At 45.8% G+C, this 16,470-nt stretch overlaps 1 protein-coding gene across 1 annotated transcript in view; it reads right to left on the reverse strand.

The window, feature by feature from the left end:
• The window catches only part of SCML4 (Scm polycomb group protein like 4), a 53,856-nt gene that overhangs the window by 13,218 nt on the left and 24,168 nt on the right, over positions 1 to 16,470 (reverse strand). The window contains exon 5 of the mRNA XM_026119896.2: positions 1,904 to 2,170. Within this exon, the coding sequence (XP_025975681.2) occupies positions 1,904 to 2,170 (267 nt within the window). The remainder of the gene's footprint in view (positions 1 to 1,903; positions 2,171 to 16,470) is intronic.

Genomic DNA, 16,470 nt, shown 5'->3' on the forward strand with positions numbered 1-16,470 from the left:
TTTCATTTTCCTTTTCTTTGTAGCTGAGGCCCCGAGGTTTAGCAGGAACATTTTAAAATTTGCTTGCAGTAGTACATTTCCATACTATGCACTTTCCTTTGAGTAAATTTGACTCTGTAAGTAATGAAAAGTAATGATCAGAGCCAAATGGTTATCAATGTTAGGTATAATAGAGGAACACAGGGACAAGCCAAGGCAACAGGGGTGTGAAAATAATATCAAAGTGACAGCTTTCGGCAGGTATTTAATATTTAGGAAGGCAAACTTAGGGAAACAAAGAAATCCAGGGATAAAAACTGAAAAAAATATTTTGGAAGAATAGTGTTCTAAAATATTAAATAAAGCCAGTAAAAGCTCTGTAGCAAGAAATAATACAGACACTGGGGAGGAGAACATTGTGAAGGAATTATGCAAAGATCTGAGGTTACTGGAAAGAGAGACTGGGGTGGCTACAAAGCAAGAATATGCAAAACCACTTGCAGTTTTCAGGGGAAACACAAGGGCAGAAAGGCAGTGTAATGAGCTAATGCTAGACAAAGGGGCTAAGGGGAACCAGCAAGGCTTCTGCAAATATATCAAAAGAAAAAAAAATGCTAGAGTGACAGTAGCTTCCATTAATAAATGAGGAAGGGAAAGAAATTAATGACTTAAAAATGGCTGAGACTCTCAACTCCTTTGTTAGATCTATCTTCAAGATGACAAATGCATAAATGAAGCTTGAATAATTAGTAAGGGGTGAAGGCACTGTTAGAATTACTACTGATAAAGACCTGTTAATAAAGAACTTGGAAAATGCAAACAAAGTTAACAGAAATTAAGAGCATTAGCTAACAAATTTGATGAACCTAGATCATTTCTGGGGAAAGTCGTGGAGAACTGGGGATATAGCAAAAAGCTGGGGAAACGTGAGTATAATATTGATTTAGAAACCAAAAGGGAAAGTAATAACAATGCGCTGATCACTGCACTCAGACTTGGAAGCCTCTGTCGATTTTCCCCCAGTTCTGTGAGCCCACAGCTGCTGGTTTGTTCGCTGCCTGGTCCTGCAAGCTGTGCTGATGCACACCTGGTTCCCCTTTTGGTCCCACTTGCCCACCAGCTTGGGGGCCCCTCAGCTGTCGGACACGTCTTCCTGCAGGCAAGGCCACCGAGTCCATTTTTAAGATGGGCTTTGCACCAGCAGAGCAGCACAAACGGGCAGAGCAACCAACCCAGTGAACCTAAATCCCAGCAGGACAGCGGGACAAAAATACAAAGACAGAGGAAAAGAAAGGACAGTGGTCCCCGTGGCATCCCTTGCATTCAGTGGAAATACTTGTTGCAGCTTTGCTTTCCTGAAGGATAACAGAGCCTTGAGCAGAGAGAGCTGGATAATTTCTAAAAATACATGTTCTGCTGGGCAGTCTTTTCCAAACAAAATCTGATTCAGTTTATGATTAAAGGGGCAGAGTGGGCTATGCAGCTAGGAAGCAAAAGCTTTTGCTGAAATGATCTGAGGCTGGCACTAATATTTGGGTTTGCTCTGTTATCATACCTTGTGCACAGATGGTATCATGCAGTTAAGCAGTGTCGATCTTGAGGAGCAATGCTTTATATATTAATATTTATATCTGTAAGTCGATAATGCCAGTTGTGATTGCTACATGATTATACATAATACCTCTATTTACATAATTAATAACAACACTAGAAAACATTCACCTCTTTACCTAATGATGAACAGATTGATTTTCTGTCTGCACAGGTTATTATTTCTCCTTCTAAGTGGAATCGTGTGTGGTCTGGATGGATGTTAACCCAAACTCATCTCACTAATTTTCCTGCGGGTTTGGGAGTGAGTAAAGACTCTGGTGTGGCACCAGCATAGCAACATACACTGCTAAAAGCGAAGACGTTATATTACCACTTCTGTTTCCTTCAGGATAGGTCCCATTCCTAGTCGGGCTGGAGGTTGGATGCCGCAGGCCAGTAGAGGGGGATCCCCCTGAAGACATCTGGGCAGGACGATGGCTGCAGGCAGATGAAGAGCCCCCGGCAAGACGCCCGTCCGCAGGGCTCGGCCGCGTGCTGTACATGGAGCCCACGCAGCTGCAGGCCGAGTCGGCAGGGCCCGCGCTGTAGCGCTTCATGTTCGCGGGATCAGCCAGGTAATCCTCAGGTATGACCGTTTCTGCTCAGGAAGCCAAGAAAGAGAAAGAGAGGTCAGTAAAATGGAATCAGTATTTATTTTATTATTTATAACCTTACAAATATATATATTTTTTGCCAATAATCCCTTTTTTTGGCAAAAGGTTGAGCTCCATTTCCAGTTACCCACACAGCCCAGAGGGATCCTTGCTGAACATTAACAAGGGATGAAGGGAGGCACAACCACTTGGAAGCCAGCAGAGTCACAACGGGGAAGCCTTGATGTGACTCATCGGCGTGCATGTTGGCTCACAACGATATTCTCTGTGCAGTCCTAGGGCACTGACTGGCAGGCCCCAAAGGAGGACAGAGACAAGTCTCATTTGCCTTATGCTGCTCCATGAATACCATGGAGACTGGGGCATTTTGTACCTATTGCTTTCTCTGTCTTTCATTTAAAAACATAGAAGTTGAAGGTAGGAAGTAAGAGGACAACAGGACAGACAATTTATCGGTTATTAATGCTTGCCATCCAATCGGAAGAAAAAAGGGTAGTAAACCAAAGTGTTCTGGCTGAAATTACCAAAATTCATCAGAAAATATACTCAGCTCCAGACATCTATCAGGTCCCGTATTCCACAAGGAAAAGAGACGTGATGACTCATGAGCACTCACAAGTTTTATTAGCGGAGGAGATGTATGGCTGAGCTGCTCAGAGCCAGTTCAGGTTCAGACATGCACGCCGGCATCCCAAATGCAAACCACTGCTCTGATCTGTTCCTCTTCAGCTATGTACTTCTGAAATGGTAACCATTTAATCACAGAGTTTCCTTTCCTCTGTGTGGCACTTTTCATATCGAGGAGGTGGGGTAGGTATAATGCTTCCTACACATGGACAGATTTTTAGCTGCTTCCACCTTTGGCAAAATACATCCATTTGGGCTGGGCTGTCCTATGCCTGGTGCCTGCCTCAGGCCGAATTGGTCTGCAAACTTTCAGCCAGAATCATTCAGCTCCTTCTAGAAGGCAGAGAAGGAAAAAGTGCTTTATTCTGTAGTATTAAAATTGAAATTAAAATGCTGCTGGCCTCTCCTTTGTGAAGTGCTGGTGCCCCCCTGACATCAGGGTGAGGTGAGGCAAGTGCATTGCTCATGGGCCTTGTGGACAGGCGTGAGGCTGGAGAGCCTCAGGAGTCACAAGTCCAACCCCAATTTTGCAGTACAAAGATTTTTTTTTTTTTGCCAGTTCCCCTCAGACTTGGGTGCTACCACCAGCTCCCTGCCACTTCCCTTGGCTGGGCTGAGACCCAGTGTCTTCCTTGCACAATCTCCATGTCTCTGTCCCAGTTTCTATGCCTGGCCAGTCCCAGTCTCCTCCCAACAGGGCTTGTCCAAGCTCCTTCTTCCGTTTTTTGTCTTCATGAAACATAGTCATGGCCTTTTTTCCCCATTTTGCTGGGCTCTTCCTTCACCTCAGTCACCCTGCCCTTCTCCCTGCCAAACCAGCCTCTCTCAGGCTCATCTCCATCCCCACCACTGCAGGTGGGAGACACTGCATCTCCCTGCTGCCAGGGAGCTGTGGCCGGAGGTGAGAGGGGAAAGAAAAGCACCCGCCAGGCTCCTCCCTGCGACAACCTGACCTGTCTCAAAGCCTTGCCTTTCCCTTGGGACTGTAATTTGCAGGTTCTGTAAATTCTTGGAGGGGAGCAAGAGGAAAATCAGGCTTCCTCTGTGTCCCCCCCGCAGTGGCACCCCCACAACATCACGTCTCTTTCATTGCCCGAGTTCACACTTTCCTTCTGAGGTATTGCATAGCCTTGTCGAGTGATGGGTAGCATTTATGCTGTAATTTATGCTTCAGACCCCAAACCCTATGGCTAATACACATTGAGGCTGTATATAATATGTTTTTTCTTTCAATTTACATTTTTACTCTTTTTCCCTTAAAAAACCCTTGGCAGTTGCATATGATAGTTGATATTAAACAAACGTGATTTAGGTTGACAAGTCAAATACTCAAAAGTTGGTCCATGCGAGCATTCTTGTTCATGTGTCATGACACGATCTTTTGCTACATGATCACCTGACTTTTCATTTGTTTGCTGCTGTCTTTTAAAGCTTTGTCCCATTTTGGGCCAAGGCTGGATTCACTGTAAAGCAAACATCAGATATGAAAGACAGTCTTAAATATGACGTTTCCTCGCTTTTGGCACTTGCTTTTGCAACTGCAAGCAGCTTTCCTTTGACAGCATTTTTTTGCCCTACATAATTTGTATCCTTACAGCATATGTTCAGGTATCCTGCTGCTTTCTGCCAGGGCTTTCTGAGCGTGATTCTTGCACAAATACAAATATAGTGTAATTCAGTCGAACTCAGTGGAGTTTAGCTAACATAATACTAACGTAAGAGAAATGGGAATCGGACAAGCTGAACCTTTCTCCCTAGCCTCCAACAGATGCCAAAATTGTATAGCAATTGAGCTAAATACCTTGCTTTTCAGACTCCTCCCAATAAACCGAAGAAAATCCAATCAAGCCTTCTCATTCAAAGGAATTTAATTACTGTGTAGAACACTTGCAGTAAAAGCCTCTTACACATAAAGAAGACAGCTCTTTCGGTAGCATCCTGCCTGCACCACATGGAATAATTATGCCTCTTGTGAATCATTACCTCTTTATTCCAGGAAAAGAATGCTCTTTTAATATGATTACAATATGAAGAAGATACAGACTATCAAAACAACAAACAGAACATTAAAAGAGCCCTGCTAAATAAACAGCATACAGCTTTTATTACTATGGATATAAATGACTCCAAAATTTGCAAGTGGACACCGGGGATTTTTTGGCTGATGTCAGACTCCCTCAGTAGCATGTATGAAATAAGTCCTGCACTGATGATTTTCTCCATGGAAGGGCACCTATGAGCTATGTCAGAGACTATGACTAGGAGCCAGATGATGTCAGTTATGTCCTGACTCTGCCTAAGAATATTTACTAGATCTAGATCAGTTTATTCCACCTGTCTCTGCTTTGGGCTCTTCAGGAAAGAAAAATCTGAAGAGTGACATTCATGTTGTCATTAGACAGTAGGGAGAGTCTCAAGCAGGCAGGTTTCCAAATAAACCTTTTAAGAGCTCCTGATCTTCAAGTCGACATGTCTTGTCAGTAGGCTACAAGAGCAACGAACCAGAGAGTCACTTCCCTGACCAGGAGGAGCTCTTGAGGAAATGCAGATCATGGTTAGATTAAGGAAAAATAGACTGTGCTTTGAAGTATGTGTGGTTAAATGTTTTAACTAATATAGTTTTTAGAAAGTGCTGGTCAGCCTCTGTGCTCCCCGCTGAGCACGAGCTGCTTTGTAAAACTGCACTAGCTGATGCATCCCAAGCAACCACATCTTTTTCTAGGTGGGATATGTCACTTAACAGCTGGGGCCATGCTCACATGCTGCTTCGTTCATGGAAAGCCACTGATCTGTGGGGGAGCTGCTGCAGCCTGTACCCAGGCCACACACACCTCAATTTGTTTTTCCATGGAAACAAAGACATGGGGGAATGGAGGAGGAGAGGGTCTGTTGTCTCCCTCTGCTTGGAGTTAGGACATACAGGGTTGTGGACCACAGCCTGGAAAGTGGAAAGCACTCCTAGGTCCTGTAGTCTCGACATTACCAGAGTGGCTGTGCCTCAAAATTACCTAAAACATAATGCTTTGACCAGCATTAGGAACTGAGCCTGGGGAAAGCATTAAAGTGCTTCAGCCCAAAAAGAGATGGAGAGACCCCAGCTAACAAAGTGGGAGGAAGCTGGAGGAGCACCGGTCAGTCAGACAGGAAGGAGAGGATGGGGGTGTGGAAGGGGATCACAAACAGACAGTCCGGGATGGCTACTGCCTGGTAAAGATCCTAGTTTAAAATAGGCTGCTTAGTTGGCAGCCCAGGCCATGACCAGTCACATGTGCAACAAAGTGCTTGGCCTGCTGGCTGCCGCCGGCCTGGCTGTACCTCACAGGCAGGGCTCCCCACAAGCCCTGTGCACTGGGGTGCCCAGGGGAGGGCACCCTGGGGTGGGACATGCTCAAAGCCTCCATGCACACAGCTTAGCTCCACGCACACAATGCAATGTTGGTTCACAGAACTGCAGGACCACAGAAAGGCTGAGGTATAACATCCCCATAGGCAAGCTCAGGAAGTGCAGGCTAGATGAGTGGACAGTGAGGTGGCCTGAGAACTGGCTGAATGGCAGAGCTCAGAGGGTTGCGAATAGTGGTGCAGTCTAGTTGGAGGCCTATAGCTAGAAGTGTCCCCCAGGGGTCAGTACTGGGTCCAGTTTTGTTTAACTTATTCATCAATGATCTGGATGAAGGGACAGAGTGCACCCCCAGCAAGTTTGCTGAGGATACCAAACTGGGAGGAGTGGCTGATCCACCAGAAGGCTGTGCTGCCATTCAGAGAGACCTGGACAGGCTGGAGAGATGGGCAGAGGGGAACCTCAGGAAGTTCAACAAAGGCAAATGCAGGGTCCTGCACCTAGGGAGGAATAACCCCACGCACCAGGACAGGTTGGGGGTTGACCTGCTGGAAAGCAGCTCTGCAGAGAAGGACCTGGGGGTCCTGGTGGACAACAGATTAACCATGAGCCAGCAATGTGCCCTTGTGGCCAAAAGGCCAATGGTATCCTCGGTTGCTTTAGGAAGAGTGTTGCCAGCAGGTCGAGGGGAGTGATCCTCCCCCTCTACTCAACACTGGTGAGGCCACATCTGGAGTACTGTGTCCAATTCTGGGCTCCCCAGTACAGGAGAGACATGGAACTACTCGAGCGAGTCCAGTGTAGGGCTACAAAGATGATTAGGAGACTGGAACAGCTCTCTTATGAGAAAAGGCTGAGAGAGCTGGGCCTGTTTAGCCTGGAGAAGAGAAGATTAAGGAGGGATCTTACCAATGTATAAAAATATCTTAAGGGAGAGTGTCAAGAGGATGGGGCCAGGCTCTTTTCCGTGGCACCTAGCAACAGGACGAGAGGCAATGGGCACAAACTGAAACATAGGAAGTTCCATCTGAACATGAGGAAAAACATCTTTATTGTGAAGGTGACAGAGCACTGGAACAGGTTGCCCAGAGAGGCTGTGGAGTCTCCTTCTCTGGAGATATTAAAAACCTGCCTGGACACGATCCTGTGCAACATGCTCTACGTGACCCTGCTTGAGCAGGGTGGCTGGACTAGGTGATCTCCAGAGGTCCCTTCCAACCTCAACCATTCTGTGATTCTGTGAATCTGTGAGGTGAAAAGGGACCTCTGGAGATCATCTAGTCCAGTTCCTCTGCTCAAAGCAGGGCCACCTAAAGCATAGAGCTCAGGACAGGATCCAGTCAGGGTCTGATTATCTCCAAAGATGTGGCTTTACGGTGGATAAGCAAGTGAGAGGTTTGCTCTGACAAAATATCACCCTCCAGCATTGCATTGCCTTGTCAAACTATTGCCTTTCACAGTAAAGAAGTGCAGCTCCAGCAGAGACACTGAAGAGAGATGAATATTTCAAGGCATCAGGTGGGGATGTCTTGGATCTCTTGTCTATGCAGCAGTCTTTGCCCTGACTACAGTGCAGATCTCTAACGAAGGAGTTTGCCTCCCTCTCCCAACCTCCCTGGAGAGCTGTAGCAATCTGCTTCACAGCTTTGTCATTATTGGGCTTATCTACAATCAAAGTAGTACTACTGCCCTTACCCACCAGGGCAATCCTTAGGTTAACCCCCTTTCCAAGATTAAAAGTGCACATTTGTCACTGTGGGCTTTCGCTGCATCTGTGTACTTTTGGTGATGGAGAGAAGTGACACCCATGCATGCTTCCCTCACCCTTGTCCTGCCTCCACATCCGCTCCCCTTTTTGCTCTCAGACAAGGTGGGATGAAGGGCCATTTCCAGAGCACACCTCAGCCCAAGGCCAGGGTGATCTGAATTCTGAAACTTGATTTTTCCTGCTCCAATGGATTACCCAGGGCTGAGTGGGAGGCTTGGAGAAAGGGTTTACAAGCGCCAGTGACCTATTTTTCTCCACACTGTGGAGCAGCAGACAGATGCCTGCCCCACTTCCTTCCTCCCAGCACCACTTTCCCTCGGTTTGTTCAAGTGAGGAGCTCGGGGACCGGACTAGAGCCCATCCCTGCAGGTCTGTGCCATAACGTGGTCACTGCAGGATCCAGCCAGGGTGCCAACTCTGGGTGCTGCTCGCAATCTGCACTGCCATTGCTTGAAGGAAAGAAATCTCTAGACTTCAAAGCTTGACATCATGACCCGAATGCAAGTGACACTGGAACATATGTCTCCATCAGTAGAATAAATGATATTCCTCTGGAATGAATAATTTTCAGAGAGGGACACTGCACAGAGCAGTATGAAAGGAAGGTACTTGCCCTGCGAGCCCTGCTCTGCAATGGCCTTCCATCCCCAGCAGAGCTCCCCACGTGTGGCAAGGAGGGCCAGGGGATTTCGGCTGCACAGGTTCATTAGCCCACCTGCACTTCATGGCAGGAGGAGGCAGGCACATTTCATGCCCCCATCCCAGAAGCAGGGAGAGTGTGGGGATGTGAAGGAAAAGAAAGTGTCTGGGAACCATCGGTATGCATTTACCAAGGTATATTATGCCTGACCAACCTGATTGTGCTCTATTGTAAGATTACTGAGTTTGTGGGCAGGGGGAGAGCAGTGCATGTCATTTACCTTGATTTTGCCAGGTTTTAAACACTGTCTCAGGCCCTGGGGGTTGTGGCACACAGCGAGCTGTGCACGAGTCAGCTGGGGGCCCTGGCAGCGGGGGCCAACAGCATCTAGGGCTGTATTAACAGGAGCACAGCCCACTGACTGAGGGAAGTGATTATCTCCCTGCACTCAGCACTCATGAGAGTGCATTTAGGTACTGTGTCATTTTGGTGTCCCCAATACAAGACAGACACTGCCAAACTGGAGCAAGTTCAGCGTAGGGCCACCAGGACAGGCAGGGGCTGGAGCACGTGTGCTGCAAGGAGAGGCTGAGGGAACCTGGCTTGGCCAGCCTGAGAAAAAGGCAGCTTCAGGGGGACCTAACAGCAGCCCCCCAACACCTGCAGTGAGGTCACGAAGAAGATGGAGCCAGGCTCTTCCGTGATGCATGTTGGAAGGACAAGAGACAGCAAGCAAAAACTGAAACAAGAGTGATTCAGACCGATATAAGGAAAAATGTTTTTCCCCATGAGGACAGTGAGGCAGTGGAGCAGGTTGCCCAGAGAGGTTGTGCAGCCTCCGTTGTCGGAGGTTTTCAAGGTCCAACTGGACAAAGCCCTAAACAACCCAGTCTGATCCCATGGCCGACCCCACTTGAGCAAGAGGTTGGACTAGAGACCTCCTGGGGTCCCCTCCAACTTCATTTATCCTCTGATCCTATGATCAATGTCTTCTCCACTCTGAGAAGCAGCCCCATGGGGTGAGGGAGGACTGTGGCGAGGGCGCATGCAACAGGAGCCCAGAGCCTGTGTTACAGCGGTGCAAGAGGCAGTAGGTGGGACAGGCTCTGCTGTTCATAAAATTTCACAGAAAGTTCACAAAAGACTGTGGAAGATATTTTGGGGTTTGTATTTTTCTATCTTCCTGTTAGTTTGCATCTCAAAGAAGCTGCACGAGTCAGGGCTCAAGCAATAATCTGTATGAATGCATCTGCATTTTGTAAGCTCCCAGAGGGCCTTGCAAAGTGCATGGCTTTCACAGCTACTAATCCCACTTTGACCAATTAGGGAAAAACATATTTTCTGAAGACAATAGAAGAAAACATAACTCTCTATTGAGGTTTACAATGCAACAGTTTCATAAATCTGTAGCTTAGCCCTTCTGTATTCTGTTGCACTTCTGTATTTTATTTTCTAAGTAGTCAGCAGAAGAGCACACACTACTGAAAAATTAGTATGCAATGTCTTATAGCAGGTTATATGAAAGAGCTGCTTGAGCCTTTGCTTTGAGCACAGTAGTCTCCATTACAATTGTTCACCAACCTGAGATGATCAAGCCATTTTGAATTAGTTTTTCTTTCCGTAAAAGGCCCAAAGGTGGCTAGTTTGGAAAGTCCAAGGCTATTATATCCAGCATACCTTAAACTCAGCAAAGGAGGAAAGAAAAATGACCTGCTTTCCCAATCTAAAATACAAGCTTCCTTAGCTGGGATTCTTAAAGTAGCAACTTCTAGGTTTCCCAGTAAGGCTTCTGAAGATGGACCACTCAGAGTTAAATGACAGCCTGAGACCTTGGAGGGAGGACCTCAAATCCCAGCTCTGCTACAGACCTCTGGGGTGACCTTGGGCATGCTAGCCATCATTTATGGGCCCTGGCTCTCCCTATGGATGAAGAATACATGTTCTGTCTCTCAAATCTATGACATGGAAGTCCTTTGCCCCTGGAGCATTTGTATGTCGCTACGGTGTGCCACATGGAGGTATACTGTATGTGTGTATAGAGAACATATATAATGGACCTTTGATAGCATCTGGGAATAGGGATGCTCCAGAAACACAAAAAAGTTATATCTCACATTGCGCATTAGAAAATCAATTTCAAGTTAAGCAGGAAATGGAGAGGAGAGTATACCCAGGAAGGATGATTCTTAGCTGACAATTTCTTAGGCAGATCTAATCTCTCACTTTTCTTTTTTAGTTTTTCTAAAATAAAAATTAAATCAACTAAAACCGTTGCTTCCTCCACTAGGCAAAAGCTTTGTCTGCACTCCAGAGACACTGGACACTCCTTTCTTCTCCAGTCTGTCCTGTCTCCTCCCAGGCCAAACACAAGGGCTCATGCCACTTTCCTCACCTGCTCCTGCTCCCATGTTTCTTCTTGTGTTAAATCCTTCTCTCCTTTGACGTATCAGACTCCCTTAGCTTCCCTTATGTCCCCCACCTCCTGTTCCTCCCTCTGCTCTTCCCCATCATCCCTTCCCACTGCTTCTTCCATTGCATTCCCACATCTCAACCTTGCACCAACTTTAATATTGCTTTACATGCCAGCAACATCACCCTTTTCTATTTTACCAATTCCTTTTCTATTTCTCTTTTCTGTTTTCCCTCCTCCTGCTGTGCTGACTTGCATATCCATTTCTTCCACAGGCTGTTCCTGTCCCATTCATCTCACCTGTTCATTCATCCGGCTATCCTTTTCCTGATGCCTTCAGGCCTATCTCTGGGTTTGCCTGCAGATAGCTGCTTGGACACCAGAACCTGAGGTTGGGGCAGATTTATCAGCAAACTTAGACCAGAGAGCCCGTGGATGCCCATAACCAATTAACAGGGTATCTTCTGCGCATCCACAGAAAAGCTGCACCCAGGTAAAGCTTGTTCACGCCTTGCCCAGGAAGGCTGTGCTGAGGATAAATCCTTTGCTTTCACTATGTAACCTCTCCCTGACTTTGCTCCCACCACCCTTCCCATGGTGGGACATGCAGGTGAGCCCACGTCAGGGCATGCAGAGGCTGGATGTCAGTGGCTGCATGTTGCTCAGGGAGAAGGAAAGAACTGATCAGCTTACTCATGCATACTTTTATAGTTCACATGTTACAGCCATGTCTTAACTCCACATCCTGAGCCTCCAACAGCGCCTGGGGACAGCTGGTGGGGGCTGTGCTGAGGCAAGAGGTAACCTCTGTGGATCAGCATTCACAGCAATGTTAGCAGTTTTGCATGGCATACAATTACCTTATTTTTAGTCATTCTTAATAACAATGATGAATACCCCTGCCTGCAACACAGCTCAGAAACCATCTGCCTGAGGTCGCCAACCCAAGTATTACAGCTGGATTATAAACTGCAGACATCAGGAGCGAGGCACCCCTAAGCCCAGAGACTAGGGCATAGCGCTCGGTCTAATGAGTTGTGTCTAGACTTGGACATCTTCAGTCTGCCTTTCTGTCTCCACAACACCAGTTGTTAATCTACAAATGCTCTGGTTGAAGCCACACAGAACCTCTGCCAGGAAGTCCCAAGCAAGGCTCTCAGAAGCAAAACCCTTCAGCCAGGCTTCTTGGCAACACCATAACCCACCATGGTGCTCCAGGGCATGGGGCTTGCGCCTCCTTGTGCTGTCCCTGCCGCACGTGCTGCACAGGGAACGCTCATGGAAACCCTCACCAGTGCTTCTGAGATAAACCAGAGATTTCCTCTTAAATGCACCAGTAGCTTCCTGGAACACCTGCTCTTTCTTCTAGACTAATACTTCTCTCTTATGTCATTTCATAACCCCTTGCTCCACCACCTGCAAAGCTTTATCATTTTATTTGCTCTAATTAAATTCCCCATTAACGTCTTTTCCTCTCAGCCAATATAGATTTCTTCCTTTCTTTTCTCCACCCGCACTCTTCCTTTTTTTATCTTGTCTCATGTTCCTCATAGTGTTTAGTGATGGACTTTGCCCTCTGACCCTTCCCTGTACCTTTTTAAGTGCTGCCATATTTTTCCTATAATGGGTTGACCAGATGTGAACTCTATATTTTAAGCAGCATGATATCATAGCTTTCTCAGACGTCTCTTCCATTGTAGCTGGGGCCAGTCTTTTCTCATCTCCCAGTCATTTTGAGAGGAGCCAACTGCAATGTCAAAAATCCCTTTAAAAGACTCCTTATACATTTTTACCTTCACCTGTATTTTTCTCTTCCCAAGCTTGGTTCCAGCTCCCTGCATGAGGATGGCATTTGTCATATTCATATACCATGGAGGGGACAGTTTTAGTCAGCTTCTGAAAGTCTCTGAAAAGAGACTGAGTCCCACTGGCCAGTGTCAGCCATTTCACCCCCACTCTGAACTTTAGTTTACTGTTTTGCTCTTGCAAAGAAGTGAGTAAAAGAGATGCAGAGTCTGGCCCAGGAAGTTTCTCACTCTGGTGTTTTGACAGAGAGAAACACTCTAATCGTTATGGTTCTTGTTAATAGGCTCCCTAATTAGCTCTATTTCTCCTCCTTTCATTGAGACCACTAGGAGCACAGCTTTACACACTTGTGCAACTCTTTCATCATACCTCATGCCCATTTCTTTTTTCTTTAGTTACGAACTTTGGCATCAGTCGCCAGATGCCCTGTGGCTCACTAAGCAATACACTTCAAGGGGGAGCACCAAGCAAATGCCTGCTTTTTTGATGTGCACTGGGGAGAGGATCCCAGTTATAGTAACTGTCCATTCAGAAGCTTTTGATACAAAACATGTCCATATTTAGAAGACATGTGATGTTTTTGTCTAATGAGTTGCAGTTAGCAAGAATTAGATAACCCACATCTCAGCCTTCATGTAAGAATTAAAAATAAATGTGGGAAAACATAAAAAGCAAATGCAAAAATGCAGAGAAATTACTTCAGTGGAGTTTAACGATTGTTTCCAACTCATCTAAACCTGAGATGATGGAGAGGGAAAGAGCAGCAAGATCTAAATGGTATTTACTAGACAGACACGCTGTGGTTCTGAACTGCTGTCTTCTGTTTTAACCTCAAATCTTGAAAGATTGAAAAATAAGTTTTTCTGTCTCTGTCAACCACCCTCACACATTTCTGTCCAGTCAGAAATGGATCATACACCTTATCTTCCTTGTAGCATACGCCTACATGTATCTATCCAAAGATAAGAGCCTCCTGTGATGGATTAAGATTTCCAGCTCTGCCTGCTGTGATTTACTCTGGGATTACAGCACCAGCCCTTTACTTTTAGCTCCATTGCCAGTCCAGATGTGCAACACAATGGAAATATGATGTGGCCCCTTCATAGGCATTTCTGCGGGGTATCAGCACCATGTGCTTGCTGGTGCACGTACCCCCGCCGTGCGCAGCCGGCCAACAGCCAGCACTTGCACCCCCGTGTCTGTCACTGGTGCATACAGACGCTCGTCAGCGCTATACTGAAACAGGCATCGTCTTGCTATGCCCTAGCTGATTAAAATTATTCTGTGGTAATTGAAATGCAGAATCCCCCCAAGAGAGGCTGCCAGTCGGTTCACATCAAGAATCTAAATTTTACAAAATCCAATGTTGTCCTGATTACAAAGACTTCAGCGTAGGCAATTTTTTTTCATTATTTAAACAATTCCCCTTGTGTGTTTGCAGCCTAGACAACAGCCACATTGTGTTTAATGCAGTAGAACCGGGAAATGAAACTGTCTGGGAGCAGATCAACATGGTTTTATTGTCCAAACTGAGTAAAAAGGTAGAGCAAATTCACAAGCTGGCTGGTGACAAATAAATCAGATTTAATAATAGAAGGCGTTTGTGTGTATAAATAACCCATAGAGGAGCTTTTTAAAGTATTTGAGGATGATTGAATAAATGCCTAGTGTTGCAGTGGAGATATCTGAGTCCTATTTACAATGTAAGGAAATTGTTGATACTGAATATCCATGAGTGAAGGCAAAGAGACTTCAATGACCTAGGGATTTGGCCTTTAAAGAAATTATTCCTTTCGTCTCTTCCTCCTGATTTCAGCCCTGCTCCTTCATTCTCTTTCCTTCTCCCCGACTTTATTTTACACCAAAGTGCACATCACGAAAAAGAAATTTATCAGGATCGTATAGTTTGGTGTCTTAGCATAGCAATAGCCCTGCACTGACAGAGGTAGACAAGAGAGGCTGCAATCAATCTTTGCTGTCTTCAGCTTCCAGCAGTACCTAGAGGTGCTTTTCTATCCAGGTAGTTTGTAATGTACCCCATATGCTTATTAATCAGCATTGACTAGCAATGTATACATAGTAGCAAAAAAAAATGTATATAGAATACACTATATGAAAACTACTGTGTTATGTGGAAATTATGCATTCCTGTGTATGCTGTATGCTAGGATTCTGTGCAGATTAAGTATTTAATGCATTTTTGTTCCATTATCAGCATGATGATTTTTCCTGAGTTATACTGGTCAGTACTGACTTAAAATATTTAACAGTGATTTTTTGCTTGAAAAACAAATTATCTGAGACATTAACTGAGATGTCTGGAGCAAAGCATAGTAACTGCAAAATAAACTGTTACCCATTATTTGCCCATTAATAACTAACAGCCTCATCCAGAAATTAGGCAGTGTATGTATAAAGTATGGGCTTGTGCATGTGTTTATATGCAGGCATAGGATTTTTTATAGTCTTTCTTCATTTATCTCTGTCCAGTGCTGCAGCTCAGCTGGTCTTTCTGATATTTCCTCTGGGCTTTCTCCTATCATATAGGTACTACACGGCTGGGCTCTAAAGCCTTCGCTCCCTTAGCTCCCACAGCTACCTGTGACTCCCCTGTGCTGCCGGGGAAGCGGGGCTTGCCCGAGTCTCAGCCCCAGCACCGCTGCATTTTCCTTAACCTCTGCTTCCCCGCTTAAGTCAACTGAGCCGCTGCCTCCTTTTCATTTAAATCCCTCCTGCAACCTCCTTCCTTCCTTCATGCCCACCATAAAAAGCTTCATTGCTTGAAACTTGCTGTTGCGGCTTATTTTCAGTGAGAGACGAAGACACATTTGACTCAACCCACTCCGGAGCAGTAACGCTGATCACCTCACACCCTTACCTTCCTCACCGCTGCCGGCAGCATCTGCCCTCCCAACAGAAACACCGAGCTCCCTGCCTTCCTAGCCACGTGATGTGCTCCTGTGACCCGCTTAATTGCTTTAATCTCCTGCTCTGCCCTCGTTTTGCCAACAGATGAATGTTCTCGAGGCAGATGCTGCACGTTACTATGTTCCAAAAAGCGCTTTGATGCACTCTGTACAATTACTGCTAATAAATAAATCCTGAGGAGCTGGGGAGCACTGTTGATTTAACAGGGGCCAAGACTTTTCAAGAAAAATTGGATTTTTTGTTTCCACAGAACTGGAAATGCAGTGATGTTGGAGTTTCCACTTGCTTGGTATCAAAATGGGAATGGAAAGACAGAAAAGGTAAAGGAGGAGGAGATTTTTTATCTTTTAATCTGAAAGGCTGAAAAAGAGGGAAACATGGGGGAGAAACTGAGCTGAAAAACTGAAGAACACCCAAGAAGAAACCAGTAAGCTCCCCTGAAAAAAATTCAAACTCCACTTTGAAACTTGTCAGATAAAAATGGCTTAAATACAACACTGCCCTTTAGCCCTTATCAACTGGCTCCACTTCTTTCTCATGGAGATGCAAATGCAAACCCTGCTGCAGGTTGCACATACAAAGCAGTCTCAGAAACTAGAGAATGTGCAGTATGACAAGACCCCTGAGCCCTCTTATCCAGACTGATGAAACACAAGCAAGCCTGTATCTCTTGTCCAAAACATTCCTAGTTCTGTGTTTTACTTAGCAAGCACTGGCTTTGGTGATCCACATAGCTCCCCTACACCCCCAAATCCATTTTTTCAT

This window comes from Dromaius novaehollandiae, chromosome 3, assembly GCF_036370855.1.
Source record: "Dromaius novaehollandiae isolate bDroNov1 chromosome 3, bDroNov1.hap1, whole genome shotgun sequence".
NCBI classification, from domain to species: Eukaryota; Metazoa; Chordata; class Aves; order Casuariiformes; family Dromaiidae; genus Dromaius; species Dromaius novaehollandiae.